Source organism: Pan paniscus, chromosome 1 (genome assembly GCF_029289425.2).
Source record: "Pan paniscus chromosome 1, NHGRI_mPanPan1-v2.0_pri, whole genome shotgun sequence".
In the NCBI taxonomy this organism is placed as follows: Eukaryota; Metazoa; Chordata; class Mammalia; order Primates; family Hominidae; genus Pan; species Pan paniscus.
The window spans coordinates 80590432-80609207 of NC_073249.2; the positions used below are offsets into that span (position 1 = coordinate 80590432).

The 18776-nt window shown below is 38.8% G+C and overlaps 1 protein-coding gene across 5 annotated transcripts in view; it reads left to right on the forward strand.

Moving 5' to 3' along the window:
• The window catches only part of NME7 (NME/NM23 family member 7), a 229686-nt gene that overhangs the window by 189022 nt on the left and 21888 nt on the right, over positions 1–18776 (forward strand). For all 5 annotated transcript variants that reach the window (XM_003824616.5, XM_055111833.2, XM_055111848.2 and 2 more), the window contains one exon: positions 3595–3702. In XM_003824616.5, the coding sequence (XP_003824664.1) occupies positions 3595–3702 (108 nt within the window). The remainder of the gene's footprint in view (positions 1–3594; positions 3703–18776) is intronic.

The window sequence follows — 18776 nt, forward strand, 5'->3', positions numbered from 1 at the left end:
ACAGGCACAGAGAGGTTAAATAATGTGGTGTGGTCACACAACTGTTAAGTGGCAGAGGCAAAATTCAAATCCAGAGAGCCTTTTTCCACAGCCCCCACTCTTATTTGCTACTCCATCCTGACACTCTGAATAGAAGTACTGTCATTTTATATCAGTCAACAAATATTTACCAAACATTTACTGTGTGTTCATTAGTAAGATACAGAATATAAGGGAAGTTTTATATTGTGTTCAGGGATTGAAATCTAATGGGATCTTACTAAAATAGGCTCACAAAACAACTATATAAATTGCAAGTCAAGAAGGCCTATATTGGAAGTGTAAACTACTGTAGGAACATTGAAGAAGCAAGGATTACTCTGATTGGGAAGGCTTAATCTGCTTTTATAGAGGAAACAGTGTTTTCACTGGGATGTGTAAGCTTTCAAGGCAGGTGTGAGTGAGGTAGATTTAGGCAAGAGTGGGGAGGACCTTGAATGCCACACTGAGGAGTTTAGACATTTGGCCATAGGCAATTATGAGCCTTCAAAGATTTTTTGAGCAAGTAAATAACATGATCATATTGGCATTTAGGTACAAAATTATAGCAGCATGAAAAATGAATTAAAGATGGTTTGTTGTGTTGGAGAAATAGAGAATGTCAGTAAGATGAAGTGTCATGAAGATGGCAGAAGACCATATGTGCCCATCATCCCCTTGCTTACCAAGTCCTTACAGGAATTTACAGGAGATACTGTTTCACTGTGTGTTGTTTTAAAGAGTAAATCTCCAGTGATGCTGGAAAACAAGGAAGAGTACACACATACACACACACACACACACACACACACACGTATGTTTTTGTTTTTGTGGGTTTGTTTTTTTTTTGTTTTTTTTTAGTTTTGTTACAGGCCATAAACTTCGAAAGACTCAAAGCAGATAGGATTGTATCGTTGAGGAAAACCAACACTCTAAAACGTGCAGGAGAGAACTGCTCCAGAAGGGGTAGGGGTACTGGGTGGGCTGCACATCAGACATATGGATGCAAGGCTGAGGAAGGGCATGGGGCCTTAAGCAGGGTGGTTAGTTGGAGGGCTGCATGAAGAGCAGCAGAGTAAATCAGCGCCTTCACATTTGCTTGCTTACATTGAGCAGAAGGCAGTTGATACTTTCAGCCACAGCCTAAGGCACTGAATGTGGAGCTTGAGCTAAAGAGGCAGAGCAATGGGAAGGCAGCTAATAACACTCGGGAAAAATGGTAGCACCCCCTTCTGAAAGGAAGGCAACCAGAATACCTCATCTAGCAGCATGTGCCTGGCATCTATGACAAGCAAATAGAGAACTCATAAAAAAAAAAGAAAAAAAAAAACAGCCAGGAATTACCAACCATTTTTGTTGTTGTTGTTGTTGTTTTTGAGATGGAATCTCGCTCTTTCACCCAGGCTGGAGTGCAGTGGCGTGATCTCGGCTCACTGCAACCTCCGCACCGCCAGGTTCAAGCCATTCTTCTGCCTCAGTCCCCCAAGTAACTGAGACTACAGGTGCGTGCCACCATGCCCTGCTAATTTTTGTATTTTTAGTAGAAACAGGGTTTCACCATGTTGATCAGGCTGGTCTCTAACTCCTGACCTCAGGTGATCCACCCGCCTCGGCCTCCCAAAGTGCTGGGATTACAGGCATGAGCCACCGCGCTAGGCCAACACACATGAACCTCTTCAGATTTCAAGTGCTGTAGCAGACACTTATATGAAAGTAATCTTTTAATGAATGTAGTGCAAGTTAAATAAAATTTTCTTTTTTTGAGACAGGGTCCTACTCTGTCTGACAACCCAGGCTGGAGTGCAGTGGTGTCATCTTGGCTCACTGTAGCCTCGACCTCACAGGCTCAAGCCATCCTCCCACACAGCCTCCCAAGTAGCTGGGACTACAGGCGTGCACCACTACACCCGGCTAATTTTTGTATTTTTTGTAGCAACGGGGTCTCTCTGTGTTGCCGAGGCTGCTCTCAAACTCCTCCCAAAGTGCCGATTATAGGTATGAGCCTGGCCATCAAACAAAATTTGATAGAGAATAGGTTCTAATAAAACAGTTTACTGAAACTGAGTAATTTAAAAGTGTTTTTTTCCCTGACCGGAAATAAAAAGAACGTTAGTACTCACTTTTCACAATTTCGTAAATTACATCTTATGTCACAAAATGACAGCTTCCCACTATATAAGCAGAGTAAGGCTTCTGCTTGTTTTCTGAGATGGAGTCTGATCTGTCGTCCAGGCTGGAGTGCAGTGCACAGTCTCGGTTCACTGCAACCTCCATCTCCCAGGTTCAGGTGATTCTCCTGCCTGAGCCTCCTAAATATCTGGTATTACAGGCACGCACCACCATGCCCAGCTAATTTTTGTAGAGACAGGGTTTCACCATGTTGAGACACGGCTTCACCATGTTAGCCAGGCTGGTCTCAAACTCCTGACCACAAATGATTCACTCACCTCTACCTCTGAAAGTGTTGGGATTACAGGTGTGGGCCACCACGCCCAGCTGAGTAGGTTTTTAATATTGGATACTTACTTGCTAGAAAAATTACGGAGAACAGAATGAAAGTAATAAATATGAAATAAAATATAAAGACATTCTTATTTTCTACTTTATCAAAATGTTTTTCCTAAACATAATACATTTATAGCTGACATTTGATGGAAACCTGGCAAATAAAACTTAAGTAATTAAATAAATGCATGTCTTTAAAACATCCTTAAGTGATGGAACCACAAATGTGAGTGCTGCTCAGAATCTTTGCACCCTAAGCTACACCTGTCATGATTCTTTCTGATTTCCACTTTCATAGAGGTGATCCACTTACGACCTTGGCCTCTCAATCTGTTGTTCTTCTTTCTTCTAACATTCTTGCCCTCAAACTAACCTTAGCCATGGTTATGCCTTAAAACTGATCATTATCAATCACTATAGCCCCCTCTCCTCCCACCCACAGTAATCTCAGTCTCGAGTATCTTTTAACTTTCCAGCTCTCTTCTTCTAACATGCTGATCTCAATAATTGTCCCATACCACTAGGAGCTCAAAGTCATTGATCCACCTTTTCATTGTCAATTACCTCTTTATCCCCTAGGTCCTCTCTTCCTGTCTTTCTCAATTTAAATGTTTTTGTACATCATTATCATTCCCTTGCCTCTCTCTAACCCTCATTAAATTCAGGGCTATTTGTGACCATATTTTTTCTCTTAAAGATGAACTACCATTAAGTTGATACAGCTAACATTTTTTTAAAAGCTTTTGAAATCAATAGCATCAAATTGGTTCATTTTAAATCAAAGTTGTTAAGATCTCTACCGTCTTTATAAAATACAAGTCTTTCACAGTAATGAACTAGCTTCACATTTTGTGTGATTCCCATAATCTATTGATGAAAAGAAATGCAATTATTATTTTTCCCCGATGTAGATGAAAGCAGACTTTACATTGGGCCACAGAAAAACCCTTATAAGCACTGTCTATATATAACATATATTTCATAAATAAGTTAGCGTTTCATATAGCTAGTGTTTTTCTTATTTATACCATATGACTAACTTTAATCTATATGTGAATGTATGTTTAATAGGAAATTGCCCGGCATTTACGCCCTGGAACTCTCAGAGCAATCTTTGGTAAAACTAAGATCCAGAATGCTGTTCACTGTACTGATCTGCCAGAGGATGGCCTATTAGAGGTAAGATAAAGAAGGTAAACACCCTATTTATATTTCAAGCTCGTAAATTATCTCAGGAGTTCTGATGTGTAAGAAAACTTTTTGTTTTATTGTTATACTTCAAGTTCTAGGTTACATGTGCAGAAAGTGCAGGTTTGTTACATAGGTATACACGTGCCCTGGTGGTTTGTTGCACCCATCAACCCATCACCTACATTAGGTATTTCTCCTAATGTTATCCCTCCCCTATTCCCCCCACCCCCTGACAAGTCCTGGTATGCGATGTTCCCCTTGGATGACTCTGTTACTTGGCCATCTGATGATTTTGGACTGCAACTTTGAAAGACCAAATTGTAGCATGCTGCATAGCTTTCAAAGAATTTAGATATTTTTTTCTGGTTGGCATACATTTTGATTTTAAAATAATTAAATTCTGTGAAATTTGTTTTTATATCAGGTGACTATACCATCACCATAAATTGCTAGTCATGAAAATACATACAGTTGACCCTTGAACAATGTTTGAACTGTGCTGGTCCACTTATATATTCATTTGTTCAATAAATATATTAGAAAGTTTGAAGATTTGTGACAATTTGAAAAAACTCTTGGGTGAACTTTGTAGCCTAGAAATATCAAAAAAATAGAAAAAAATGTGTATTATGAGTGCATAACATATATATAGATACTAGTCTATTTATGTGTTAATCGACTTTTTGTTATCGATGAAGCTCCCGGTCAACAGCATTAGTAGTTAAGCTTTTGGGGAATCAAAAGTTATATGTAGATTTTTCCACTGTGCAGGGGATAGGTACCCCATACCTCCACACTGTTTAAGGGTCAACTGTTTTCCAATGAAATTAAGAAGTCTAGCCAGGCTCAGTGGCATGCACCTGGAGTCCCAGCTACTTGGGAGGCTTAAGTGGGAGGATTGCTTGAAGCCAGGAGTTCAAGGCCACAGTATGCTATGATTGCATTTGTGAATAGCCCCTGAACTCCACCCTGGACATCATAGCGAGACTTTGCCTCTAAAAAGGCGGGGAAGGAGTCTAATATACAGTGTGATAGTGTAACCCATGGCAAATTCATATGGGTCTGCAGCAACCTCAGTACCTGCCTCTTCAGAAGAAAGAATTCAACTGAGGAAGCATAAGGCAGAAGGAGAGACTGAGGCAAGTTTTAGAGCAGGAGTGAAAGTTTACTTAAAAGCTTTAGAGCAGGAACAAAAGAAAGGAAAGTACACTTGGAAGAGGGCCAAGCAGGTGACTTGAAAGACAAGTGTATGGCTTGACCTTTTGACTTGGGGTTTTTATATGATGGCATACCTCCAGGGTCTTGCACTACTTCTGACCACTTGCCCAACTCCTGAGATCTTATTGAGAAGCCGCTCGTCACCAGTTTTAGGTGTTTTCTATTACTAGGAGACTGCCTTTCCCTGGCGCCAGCTGTGACCAATTATTACTTCAGAGAGACAGTTAACAACCACCTGACCATCACCTGATGGTCTCCCAACACTCCTGGTGTGAGGTATGGGAGCGCTTTCCTGCCCTGCTCATACCCGACTAGCTACCAAGTATAACAATAGCACTCAAAGTGATAGCTAACATTTTGGTCACCTTTACTAACCAGATTCTACCATGACACATGTGTTGTATAAATGATTTCTTTTCATTGCCATAGCAACTCCAATAGGCTGGTATTCATTATATCTGTTTTTTTAGGAAACTGAAATTGAGACTGAGAGAAGTTAAGTAACATCCCCAAACCAGACAGCTAATATGAAACAGAGCCATATTTGATCTCTCATCTTTTAAATTAACATAAAATATGAAACGAAAAATTCTGAGAAAATGTAAGTGAAAATGGGTCTGGTTTAGGGTTAAGAAAGTCATTTCTAGGCCAAAATCCAAGAGGAAACTGTAAATAAAAATTTTATTTTTTTAACTTCTTATAGATTTTAAAATTTTTGTGTCAAAATAAGCTAAATGAAATTTAAAAAGAAATAATAAATTTAAGTGATTATACTATAAATGAAGAAAAATGGTTGATATCCTTAATACACATTTATTTTAATGAGTATTATGTTTTATGTGATCAAATCTATTAGTCTCTTAAAAAAAAATTATGTCCTGGAAGTTGTACATAGAAAAGCCTTCCCCAAATATTTTGTTTTCATTTTCATACATTGAAATGTTCAATCCACCTGGAATTTATTAGACATATAGTGTGAGGTATGGATTTAGCCAGCTATCACAATATTGTTTATTAATAATAAACAATTTATTTTATTTAAATGGCTAAATCCATCCATCCTTTCATTGTTCTTTCTCATTTATTGAATACTTATATACATCCTTGCCTGTTTCTGAACTTCCTGTTTTATTCCATTGATCTGTACCAGCAAAATACTGTTTTTATTATCGTAGGTTATTTATACTTTACAAAAGTGTTCTTGGTTAGTCCCTAAAATGTGTTCCTCCAAATGAACTTTTTATTTATTTATTTATTTATTTATTTATTTATTTATTTATTGAGAGGGAGTCTCACTCTGTCGCCCAGGCTGTAGTGCAGTGGCACGATCTCGGCTCACTGCAACCTCCGCCTCCTGAGTTCAAACATTTCTCCAGCCTCAGCCTCCTGCATAGCTGGGATTACAGGTGCATGCCACCATGCCCAGCTAATTTTTTGTATTTCTAGTAGAGATGAAGTTTCACCATGTTGGCCAGGCTGTCTCCTGACCTCAGGTGATCCACCCACCTCAGCCTCGAAAAGTTCTGGGATTACAGGCATGAGCCACCACGCCTGGCCAACCTCCGAATGAACTTTAAATGACTTTTTACCAAGGTCTTTACTCCACCCCTACAAAATGCAAGTGGGACCTTCAGTGACATTACAATATGTTTATAAATTATATGGAAATGTCATATCTGTAATAGTGAGTTTCTCCAACTTCATATGTGGCATGCCTCTCCTTTTATGCAAGCAGTAGAGTCACTTTTTTTCATATAGTTCTTAGTAATAGTCTATTAAATTTATCACCATAAGTTTCTTTGTTGTTGTTATAGAAAATGACTTTGTTAGCTCCATTAAGATTTTCTGTTATAATCCAAGATATTTGTAAAACCTTATCTATTAGGCATCTTTGTATGAAATTTAGACATACTTGTGAAATGTAAAAATGTACCAAGCTTTATTTTTTAATAACCAAAAAGATTAAATGTTTATTTTAAATTTTAACATTTTATAAATAAAAATTTCCTCACTTTCTGATAGCTTGGACCTATCAACTAGGTTTGAATAGAGACTTTTACTTAATGAGACTGAAATGTTATTAACCATGAAATTTATACCCATTAAAAATATTATCCAAGAGAGCCTGAGGGGAAAAAAAGGAAAAAGTATTATCTAAGGTATGCCTATGATTTTGCTCATATTGTTTGAAATAGATTATTACTGCCTGTAGTTTGCAAAGCCATTTACTAAGTGATTGCAATTTTTCTGATCTAACTTCACTGGAGATTTCAGTGTACATTAATGACTGTGTGGTTTAAAGAATTAATCAAAAATCAGAAGTTAGAGCATCAGTAGCTTCCTCTTATATGGCTGATTATTTTCTTGATATGAACTTGAATAAGTCACATTTTTTTCCATGCCTCACTTCTTTTATCAATAAAATGAAATAAAGAGTGCTGATATAGTCAAGGATGCCCTTATCAATTAGCTACTTTCAGATTATTATTTGGCTTCAGATGATAAAATATTATGAAAATACATTAAGGCCAAATGAGGTATCTGGCTATAGGTCTTCAAAGTGAAAATCCGAGTGACACAAGACAAGTTGTCTGATCAGTGAGCACTTTGTTCCTAGGATCACCTCTTCATTAGGGGGACATCCTTTAGATGCAGAGTGACCATAAAATTTATTGCCCAATTAAACACCCTTTGAAAGGCAGCTCTAATCAGAAAAGATGTTCGGACAAGAGGCATAAACCAGAACTGTCACACGCAAACTAGAATATATTGTTATCCTATTTATATGGCAAGAAGAGAAAGAGGGGAACATGCTACTTCTCTTTAATCTTTCCCTAATGTGATGTTTACTGAGCTATGTGTCATGGGTATAGAGCTCAGAAAGTATGGCTTCGGTTTATATTTTGTCATTATCCATTATTTTATTTATTTATTTATTTATTTTTATAGCAAACAATTATAGAACATGTTTTACTTGCTGGATTGTGATAGGATCAAACAATTCATTTCTACTGTTCTCCTAGAACTCATAGTAAGTTTGAGAGGTCAGAGATCTTAGCATGAATACAGAAATTTGTTTTCTTTGAATATTGCCAATTGTGACCCAGTCAATTTTGTGATTATAGGAATAAATTATGGTATTTATAATATGAGACATTCTAGAATTTTCTGTCACTGTTAATGTTCTCTTATACTCTGCTGGTTGTAACTACAATGATCTTAAATTTGTGTGTTAAAGATAGCATTGATGGTAAAATGTTCAGCTGAGTAATCAAATACTAGTTTTCTATTAATGGCAAAGAATTTTTAAAGTAATAATGCCCACTGCTGGCAATGCTACAGTAAAGTAGATACCCTCATATAGCTGGTGACAACTATGGGCAAAACATATTGAAAGCCTTGGAGTATTTCTATAACTTTTGTCCCAGAATTCTGCTTCTTAGGATCTAAGCAAAGGAAGAGAGTGGCAGCAGGACTACAAAATGGAAAGTTATCTGCACAGATGTTCATGGAAGGAGTATTTGTGATCATTAACAATGGAAATAATATGCATGTTTACAGATACATCCCACCTTACCTCCTCTAAGAAACCTTCCATGGCACCCATAGTCTGCATCAGTCCGTATGTGTGTTTTCATAGCACTTTGCCTTCCTATACTATAGTGGTGTAGCCGAGTCAAAATAGCTCTGTACTCCTGGGCAAGTTACTCATCTCACTATGCGTAGGTTTCCTCACTCTGTAAAACGAAGATAACAGTACCTGCCCTATCAAATATCATTGTGCCTAGCAAATAGTAATTGCTCAACAAATGATAGTAGTTATTATTATTATTACTATTACAGCACAGTGTCTGTTTGCTCATGTGAGACTGTGAGTACACATAGTAGGGAAGAGATTTTTTCTTGCCTGGCATATAAAAGCTCTTCAATAAGTGATTTTTGAAAGAAAGGAAGGAAGAGTTTAGTTAAATAAATTATATTTTTTGCACTTGGTGAAAAAGTATGTCACACTTTATAGAGAAGACTCTATAACAGTGTTTCCTAGCCTTGGTTGCACATCAGAATCACCTAGCCAGTTTTCTAAATACTGACGTCCAGACTCACCCCCAGAGATTCTAATTTTTTTTTTTTTTTTTTTTGAGACAGAGTCTCGCTCTGTTGCCCAGGCTGGAGTGCAGTGGTGCAGTCTCGACTCACTGCAACCTCTGCTTCCCGGGTTCAAGCTATTCTCCTGCCTCAGCCTCCCGAGTAGCTGGGACTACAGGTGCATGCCACCACGCCCAGCTAATTTTTTGTATTTTTAGTAGAGACAGGGTTTTGCCATGTTAGCCAGGATGGTCTTGATCGCCTGACCTTGTGATCTGCCCGCCTTGGCTTCCCAAAGTGCTGGGATTACAGATGTAAGCTACCACGCCTGGCCAAGATTCTAATTTTTTTAAACAACTTTAAACTTTTAGAAAAGTTGCAGGTACAGTACAATAAATTTTTTATGAACATTTGAGAGTAAGTCACCAACATTATGTGCATACTTCTGAATCCTTTAGTGTGTATTTTTAACATAAAAGGGCATTTTTTTTTACATAATCACATTACAAGCATCCAAATAAGGAAATCAACATTCATTTATTACTACCATCTAATCCTTAGACTCCATTCAGATTTCACCAATTGTCTCAATAAGGTTCTTTGCTAGCAAAAGGATCCAGGTCAGGACCATGCATTGCATTTAGTTTTCTCCTTAGTCTCTTTCAATCTGGATCATTTCTGAATTTTTCCTTGACTTTCATGACCTTAACACCTTAAAGATAACAAGTAGAGATTCTAATTTAATTGATCCATTTATCCCTTTGCTCATCAGAAATTTTTCTAGATGGCTTCCACCTACAGTTCTAACAAGATACTGGCAAATTTATTTTGCTGTATGGCATACATTACTCATACGAGATGTCATTTGTTGGCTCCCCCTTGTCTATGAAAATGAATGATGCCTTTGTGATGTTATGACTCAACCTCGTGTACGCCTCCCCTCTTCTCCACTTCAGTGTTAGTTGTCATCTCATGTCACCAATGATACTTGTGAGAGGCAGTTTTACTTTCTCCTTGCTTCCTTCATCTTTCCCCAGGATTCGTTGAAAAACATCTTTGGGAATCATTGTTATGTGGGGAAAATAATATCTACTTCTTTGCCTTTCACTTTACCTTTAAACATGTGGTCTTTTCCAAGGATCTTCTTTTTCTGATTTTCTCTTACAGGAACAACCAAAACTTTGCATGTACTAAAATTGAGAACCTCAATGTTGCTGAATGGGTATATGGTAGAAAATTCAAGTATGCTCGAATTTTAATTCTGTATACCAAAATGATAGGTCAATCATTCATTTAGGTACTTTTATTATTATTATTATTTTGAGACAAGGTCTCACCCTGTCTCCTGGGCTGGATTGCAATGTCGTGATCATGGCTCACTGCAGCTTTCACCTCCTGGGCTCAAGCAATTCTCCTGCCTCAGCCTCCTGAGAGGCTAGGACTATAGGCTGTGTTACCATGCCCAAATAATTTTTTTTTTGTAAAGATGGGGTCTCATCATGTTGCCCAGGCTGGTCTTGAACTCCTGGATTTGAGCAGTTCTCCAGCCTTAGCCTCCCAACGTTTCAGGATTATAGGTGAGAGTCACCATGCCTGGCCTGTATTTATATTTTTTAAACATTAAAACACTTCACTGAGAACACAGCAGTAAACAGAATACATGTGGCTCTTATCTTCACAGAGCTTACCTTTCAGGAGACAGTTATGTATAGCAAATATTTTATAGGATGATGAAAACATAGGTCTTTCCTGTTTTTTTTTTTCTAAATGTTCTGTAACTTGGTGATACCACTTTTGTGATTATAAAATTTTAAGAAGCATATAAAATATTTAATTGTATATATAAGTGTAATTGCCCAATGGGTTCTTCCTGCCCCCTGCACAGAGAAAATCAGTTCACCAAGACTGTGATATTGAAGTTACCATTTTAATTGACAAGAGGCCGCCCACATAAGAGATGGAATTATTACTCAAATCAGTCTCCCCAAAGGATCAAAGGTTAAGGTTTTTATGGACAATTTGGTGGGCAAGGGCTAGGAAGTGTGTACTGCTGACTGACTGGCGATGAAATCATAGAGATGTAGAAAACGGTCCTCTTGTGCTGAGTCTACCTCTGGGTGGGGCCACAGGATCAGTTGAGTCATAAGTCAGGGTCAAGGTGAGGTCCATCGGTTGCCGGAATGCATATCTAAAAAACATCTCAAAAGACCAATCTTAGGTTTTACGATAGTGATGTTACCTATGGGATCAATTGGGGAGATCACAAATCTTGTGACCTCTGGACCACATGACCCCTGAGCAGTAAAGCATTATAGAACCTAGGTCTACATTTTAGCAGCATTCAGGCCCCTCCCATAATATTAATATTGTGGCTTTTCATTAGTTTTACAAAGACAGTTTTCAGTTCCCGAGCCAGGAAGGGGTTAGTTCTTGTTTTCAGGTTAAACTATAGACTAAGTTCCTCTCATGGTGAGCTTGGCTGACACCCAGGAATGAGTGAAGACAGCCAGTCTGTGAGGCCAGAAGCAAGATGGAGTCAGCTATGCTAGACTCCTCTCACTGTCATAATCTTTGCAAAGTCAGTTTCATAAGTAGTTGATCAAATCTGAATTTGGATACATAATTATTTCTGCGTGGATTCTTATTCTGGTACACTCTGGGGGAAAAAATAGTGAATCAAGGATTAATCAGAAATAAACATAGGTGCATGGTGACTAAGATGATTGGACAGGCCCCAATTTCTTGGCCATGATTAACACAGGCCTCTGCACATACTGACACTCATAATTTATCTTTAGTTTTAGCTTCTATCTTGAAAGAAGAAGAGTTGTGATTTTTAGTAGTACATTGTCAAAGAGGGAACAACTTGTACAAATACAAAAGCAAACGGCTTTCTCTTAGAGATCTAAAAATAGTGCAGTAAGACTGGGGCTTTGACCAGGAGGTAGAAAATGGCAAGAGATAAAGCTGGAAACATCAGCAGGGGCCTCGTAAAGTCATATTAAGACAACTGAACTTCATCTTGAGGCCATTAGGGATCCAAATAAATGTTTTACTCAGGGGAATAGCACAATGATACCTGTGTTATAGAGGTCACTCTGGCTGCAGTGTAGAGAACAGATGAAAGGGCCCTGGGGTCAGGCAGGGAAACAAGTGGGTGGAGTCTAGGGGGACAGAGACTAGGTAGAAGTCTATTAAGTAATTCAGGAGAAAATTCTGGTTTCCTGAATTGCTATGGCAGAAGGGATAGCCAGAAGCAGTGAGCTTCAAAAGACATTTAGTGGGGTAGAACAGAAAGCCTCAGAGACTAATTGGATGTGAAAGGTAGCCTGTGGGAATGAATCCAGATTAATGCCTATCCCCAAGCAAACGTGATAGTACCATCTTTATCTGTGTTACCAAAATCTAATAATCTAAAAATGTCTGAAAACCAAAGTTTTTTCATAAGTTTAATGGTAAAACCTAACCTGATCTTATATCAAGTTGTGTATCATTAAACAGTTTTGTTTCAGTAGCTTGACAAAACATTTAATGTATATCATTTTTATTTAACCTATTTAGTGTGACTCTTCACACTGCTGTAAAAATATTAATGTATTTGATGATGAGTGACTTCCCAGACCCCTTGGAGTATTATATAATATATACTATATATTCCAGATTATTATTGTAAATTCCAAAACATCTAGTACCAGGAGTCTTGAATAAGAGATAGTAGACAAAGTTTGAAGTGGCCATGGAGAAAGTGCTGATGACAGAATATATATTTATGTGTTGTATTTACAATTCAGTTGATTTAGGAGATTACATGTATTATGGTGTTATTATTTTCTGGTGAACAGTTTGGCCCAGGGGTGAGGTTTTTACAGGAGGGTACGATGAGGAAAGATAATTGAGGATGTTAGCAACTATAGTTGAAGTTATAAACAAGGAAAGATGTGATGGCAGGAGGTGCTTGAAGAAAGGGATAAAGTAGATGGGCCAAGGGACCGAATGCTTTTCTAAGGTACCTACAGAGACCCCAGGAATAACAGGGAAAGAGCTGTGTCACTGTACACTTCAGAAGTGGAGCTTTCCATGGTAATGGATGATATGATTCAGGGTGTGGCCATGGAAGGAGGTAGCCAGTGTGGAGTGGAGATCAGTATCAGTCACTAGAGATATGTAAGTCTAGGAATTGAGAGAAGCTTTCATGTTGAGTGGCATTGAAATCACCTAGGATCATGGTTAGGAGGTAGGGTGGAGAGGAAAATGGTGACTCAAATTCTGAAGTCTTTCACAAACTAGGGAAGTTTGTGAACCAAAGGTGTGACAGCAACAAGGAGAAAAGATCTAGCCAGATGGCATAAGCCTCAAAAAGTCAGGAGTTCATATATAAGGGGAGGAGGTCTTAAAGTAGCACTGGGACAAAGGATAGAACTACTCCTACCCTCCTGGCCAGAGATTCTTATCCTGCGGACTCCAAGGAATTGATGCCCTTAGGGGATATCCAAGTTTCATTTAAGGCTAAGAGGCCTATGAAGAGATTCAAGTTTCAAGGGAGTTTACAATGGCACTGAAGTTCTGCAGAAAGCAATAGGAATAGTTAGAGATTGGGGAAGGGAAGAAGAATCTCAGAGCCATGTGAGAATAGCAGGATGGGAGAAAAGAGGTGAATATAATGGCCTCCATGTTGGTGGGTTGGGGTGTGACAAATTAATAATTAATTTTCTGGTCACTAGTAAATAGAGACCCTAAAATCATCTTTAAAAATGAGAACTTTTATTTTTCCGCCCCATAATTTGAGATCTGAAGGTAGGCATGTGGGACTGGTATGGCAGCTCCGTAATACCATCAGTCACCCAGTCTCCTCCTCCTTGGTACCGTCATCATCTTTAGTGTGTGCTTTTTGCCTTGTTGCCACAGAATGGTTGTCAGAACTCGAGTTATCACTTCTTTTTTCCAGGCATAAAGAAAGAAGAGTGAGGGCAAAAGGCGAAGAATGCCAGCTGAGCTAACACTTCCTCCCTCGCCCACCTTTAAGCTTTTCCAAAAACCAGAGCCCTCACCCAACAGCTTCAGGTTATGATTTTTGTTGTTGCTGGGATTTAGTACTGTGGCTGCCCCTTTTTAGAAAGGAAGTGAGTAAATGTAGTTCTGTTACTTGGGAACATTGCTCCCACTAGCAAAAATCAAGATACTGTTAGAAGGAAGAAAGGGAGAATGAATGTTGGAAAGGTAAAAAGCAGTATCTTCTCCAGGTGGTCAAGAGGCATTTAGCTAGTAAACAGGCTTCCAATGGAACTGGCCCTAGCTAATCCCTAGTGCAGTGGTTCTTATGTGTCCTCCCCTGCTCCAGAACAGCTGCATCACCTGAGAACTTAGGGGAAATGAAATTCTCGGGGTCCACTGTAGGCCAGCTGCTTAGCAACTCGGGGATTTGACCCAGAAATCTGTGCTTTAACAAGCCCTCCAGGTGCTTCTGATGCCCATGAAATTTGAGAACTACCGTCCTAGTGCAGCGGTTCCCAATCAATGGCATGCATTAAAATCACCTATAGAGTTTTTTTTAACTATGTAAGCCTAGAGCCCTATTATAGAAGATTCTGGTTAAGGAGGTCTGGTATGAGCTCCTTATATCTATAGAGTAGAGCCCCGTTATTCATGGTTTCACTTTCCACAGCTTCAGTTACCCGTGGTCAACCATGGCCCAAAAATATAAAATGGAAAATTCCAGAAATAAACAATTTATAAGTTTTAAATTGTATGGTACCTTAAAGAGCAGGGTTGCAAAAATTAAAAAATAAAAAGTTTTAAATTGTATGCCATTCTGAGTAGTATGAGGAAATATTACAGTATATTGTTATAATTATGCTATTTTATTGTTAATCTCTTACTGTGCCTAATTTATAAATTAAACTTTATCTCTCATATATATGGAAAAACGTAGTATAGATAGAGTTCGGTACTATCCACAGTTTCAGGCATCCACTGGGGGAACTGGAACATATTCCCCACTTATAAGGGGGCACTACTGTATTTTATGTTGCAGGTGATTCTGATATTCTGATATGGCTGATAGTTAAACTAGCATTTAGAAACCACTGTCCCAGTGAGCAGGGGCACACCAGACTTTTTTAAAACTTGTAAAAGAACCTATCAACATAGTAAACAGACAACCTATCGAATGGGAGAAAATTTGGGCAAACTATGCATCTCACAAAGGTCTAATATCCAGCACTTATACAAAACTTAAACAAATTTACCAAAAAGATAAAAAACCTCCATCAAAAAGGACAGGAACAGACACTTCTCAAAAGAAGACATACACCAGACTTCTTCGAAGTCGGCTTTGGTTCTGCTTTTGAGGAAAGCCTAGACCCTGTGAGCAGGCCAGCAAAGGGATTGTTTTGCTTTCAGGACTTAACTGACAGTTGGAAGCAGCAGCAGCCTCTTAACTTTGAAGGGATCAATAGCCTCTCTAGATGGATTTAATTGTAGCCAAGGGTTGTTACACTTCCAAGGGAATTCCAGTCTCTGAATGGGGGAATCTGTGGCTTCTCTGGAAGGAGCCAGCCATGACCTGATTGATTACCCAGATTTTTCGGGGGGAAGTCTCAATGTGAAGGCTGCCATTTGCCCTCCCAGGGAGGAGGAGAGGCCTGAGATATGTGGTATGCATGTATTGCATGGATGCTGAGGGTAACAAGGGCAGAGGCCCTGGGTTTCCTGCAGCTTAAAATAGTTATCTGCAGGTTCATCAAATCTGCACTCACCATTTGGCATGGTCATGTGGCTCAGAGGTGTACAGGGGACCAACTCTTGTCATTCTCCCTGTGGGTTGTGTAAGTGCCTTGAGGGCCTGGGCTTATAAGGGACTTTTGTATCTCCAGCTGCTAACATATTGCAGGCTTTTAGTCTGTTGAGTAAATGCATGTGGGAATATATCATGAATGGGGACAGTGCACCGCCATACCCTCTCTCTTTTTATGTGGCGGAAATGTCTCAATGACCTGATGAGAGTGAGCCCCACTTTCAAGTACCACATCTCACCATTCCCTCCACCTGCCAGTTGCCAGAAAAGTCCACTGCAGCATCCCAAAAATGTGAACAATTATTATGTATCAATTAAAAAGGCCACGTCCACTAGCATCTTCTTTCATTGCTGTTTATTCAAGTAAAACCTGAAATATGTGCATGTGGCGAATGGTTTGCATGGATTCTTTTCTTCCTTCTCAAACCTGATATTTCAGAAGTCTCTACATTCATCATAAAAACATCATGAAAATATAAGAGGCCTTAAGCTATCAAATTGTAATTCTTTATGGCCCAGTTAGTATTTCATCAGCATTGGTTGTTTTCTCAGATAAAAGAATCTTGGATAAGGAGCAATTTCACATTCCCTCCTATATCCCGTCATAGTGGGGCATAAGTTCATTGCTAGATTCAAAGGGAGTTACAGGTTCATAGGTCTTTCTGTTTCTCAAGTACAGTGCCAGCTCCACCTTTCTTCAGATAGGCTGCCTTCTGAATCTGAAAAGTAACAAGCTTAATGACTTAAGAACTGTATTTAATATAATTTATCCCACTTTATGTAGGCACTTATAAAATCATTTGCCGAAGACTCTAGGATTATTTTAGATTAATTTATTTTGGATAAATTGGTTAATTAATAACTATGGAAAATCCATATAAAATAAATAGACACAATCATTGGACTAAAAGTGACCTTACAGGGGGCATTTAAGAATCTCCAGGCATTTTGTCTCAGCAGTTTTTGCATCTTCTCTACCTATTCCCTGGGAAATGGTTCTCAAACAGTAGCACAATTCCTGGATGGCTTTTTAATTTTTTTTTTAATTTTTTTGAGACAGAGTCTCACTCTGTCACCCAGGCTGGAATGTAGTGGCATGATCACAGCTCACTGCAACCTTGACCTCCCAGGCTCAAGTGATCCCTCCTCAGCCTCCCTAGCAGCTAGGACCACAGGCATGCACCGTCATGCCCCACTAATTTTTTTTTTTTTTTTTTTTTTGTAGAGACAGGGTCCCCCTGTGTTGCCCAGGCTCCTCTAGAACTCCTAGGCTCAAGCAATCGTCCCACCTTGGTCTCTCAAAGTGTTGGAAATTACAGGTGTGAGCCACCATGCCTGGCCGGGCTTTTTAAAAATACGGATTGCTGGGCTCTACCCCCCAGTGTCTAGTTCAGTAGACCTGAGATAGAGCCTGAGAATTTGCATTCTAACAAGTTCCCAGTTAGTGCTGATGCTATTGGTTTAGAGTACCACACTTGGAGAGCCACTGTTCTAAGCCAAAAAACACTGTGCACTCTCCATTAAGTCAAGTTGTTCTCTTGATTAATTTTTGTCAAGCTGTTGTCAGATTTGACATTTCACAGACCTGGAACATTTCAAAAAAAAAAAAAACTAAACAGTAACAAAACCCACTTCAGGGATAGACACAATGATAAAGTTTTTAAAATTTAACAAATGAAGACATTAGAAAAATTTGTTTCCCATCATCATCATTTTGTTTTAAAAGGACATTTAATCACCAACAGCATTTTATCACAGAATAATGGACTGTCTCTTCAACTGAATAAATTCAGCTTTACCTGAAGCTCACTTTATTGCTATTGCATGCCAAAGGCATGATGGTCGAAGCAGTCCACTTCAGGCACAGGCAAAACAGCATTGCATCTTCTGTAGATCATTTTAAAACAATAATAGAATCCACTAATAGTTTGTCTGCTTTTCGTTATCACCATAAACAGGCAGTTCCAAACAATGTCAGTGAGAAAATACTGCCCCTTCCCCAGGGTGGACTACTCCTACCAACCCTTGCTTCATCACTGCTTTGTTGCCCTCATTTTTCCCATTTTGCCAGAAAGCAGTGAAATGTCATCCTAGACCCTCACCATCTGGTGGTTGGGAGCAACTGGGCTAAGTTACACATGCTTATGGAGTCTTTGATTGATAATTTTATTCAAACTTGATATGGAAAACATATATCACATTTCATAGGTCAAAGAGGAATGTAAACTAGTTGAGTCCTGCGAGTGGTGATTTTATCTGTGTTAAAGAAAATTGGGACAGGCACTGTGGTAATCCCAGCACTCTGGGAGGCTGAGGCAGAAGGATTGCTTGAGCCAAGGAGTTCAAGTCCAGCCTGGACAACACAGCAAGACCCTGTCTCTATCTTAAAAAAAATTTTTTTTTAATTATACAAATTTTAAAAACATATTTTTAAAATAAAGAAAAAATCCTTTATAATTATTTGGAGAAATAGAGTATTCTTTAACACTTATACATAGGCACAAATATTTTTAAAAATATTTATTTAACTAGGACTAATGGACAAAGTTAGAAAATTCTGATTTTTTTTTTTTTTTTTTTTTTTTAGACAGAGTCTTGCTCTGTCGCCCAGACTGGAGTGCACTGGCTTGATCTCAGCTCACTGCAACCTCCACTTCCCGGGTTCAAGCAATTCTTCTGCCTCAGCCTCCTGAGTAGCTAGAACTGCAGGTGCACGCCACTATGCCCATCTAATTTTCGTGTTTTTAGTAGAGACGGTGTTTCACCATATTGGCCAGGCTGGTCTCAAACTCCTGATCCGCTCACCTTGGCCTCCCAAAGTGCTGGGATTACAGGTGTGAGCCACTGTGCTCGGCCTCTGATTTTCAAATTCAAAATAAAAAGCCAGAGATTTTTTTATAATATTGAGTTCTTCAATGTAACATGAGGAATTAAAAATTAATTTTATCTCCTTAATCCATGGCTT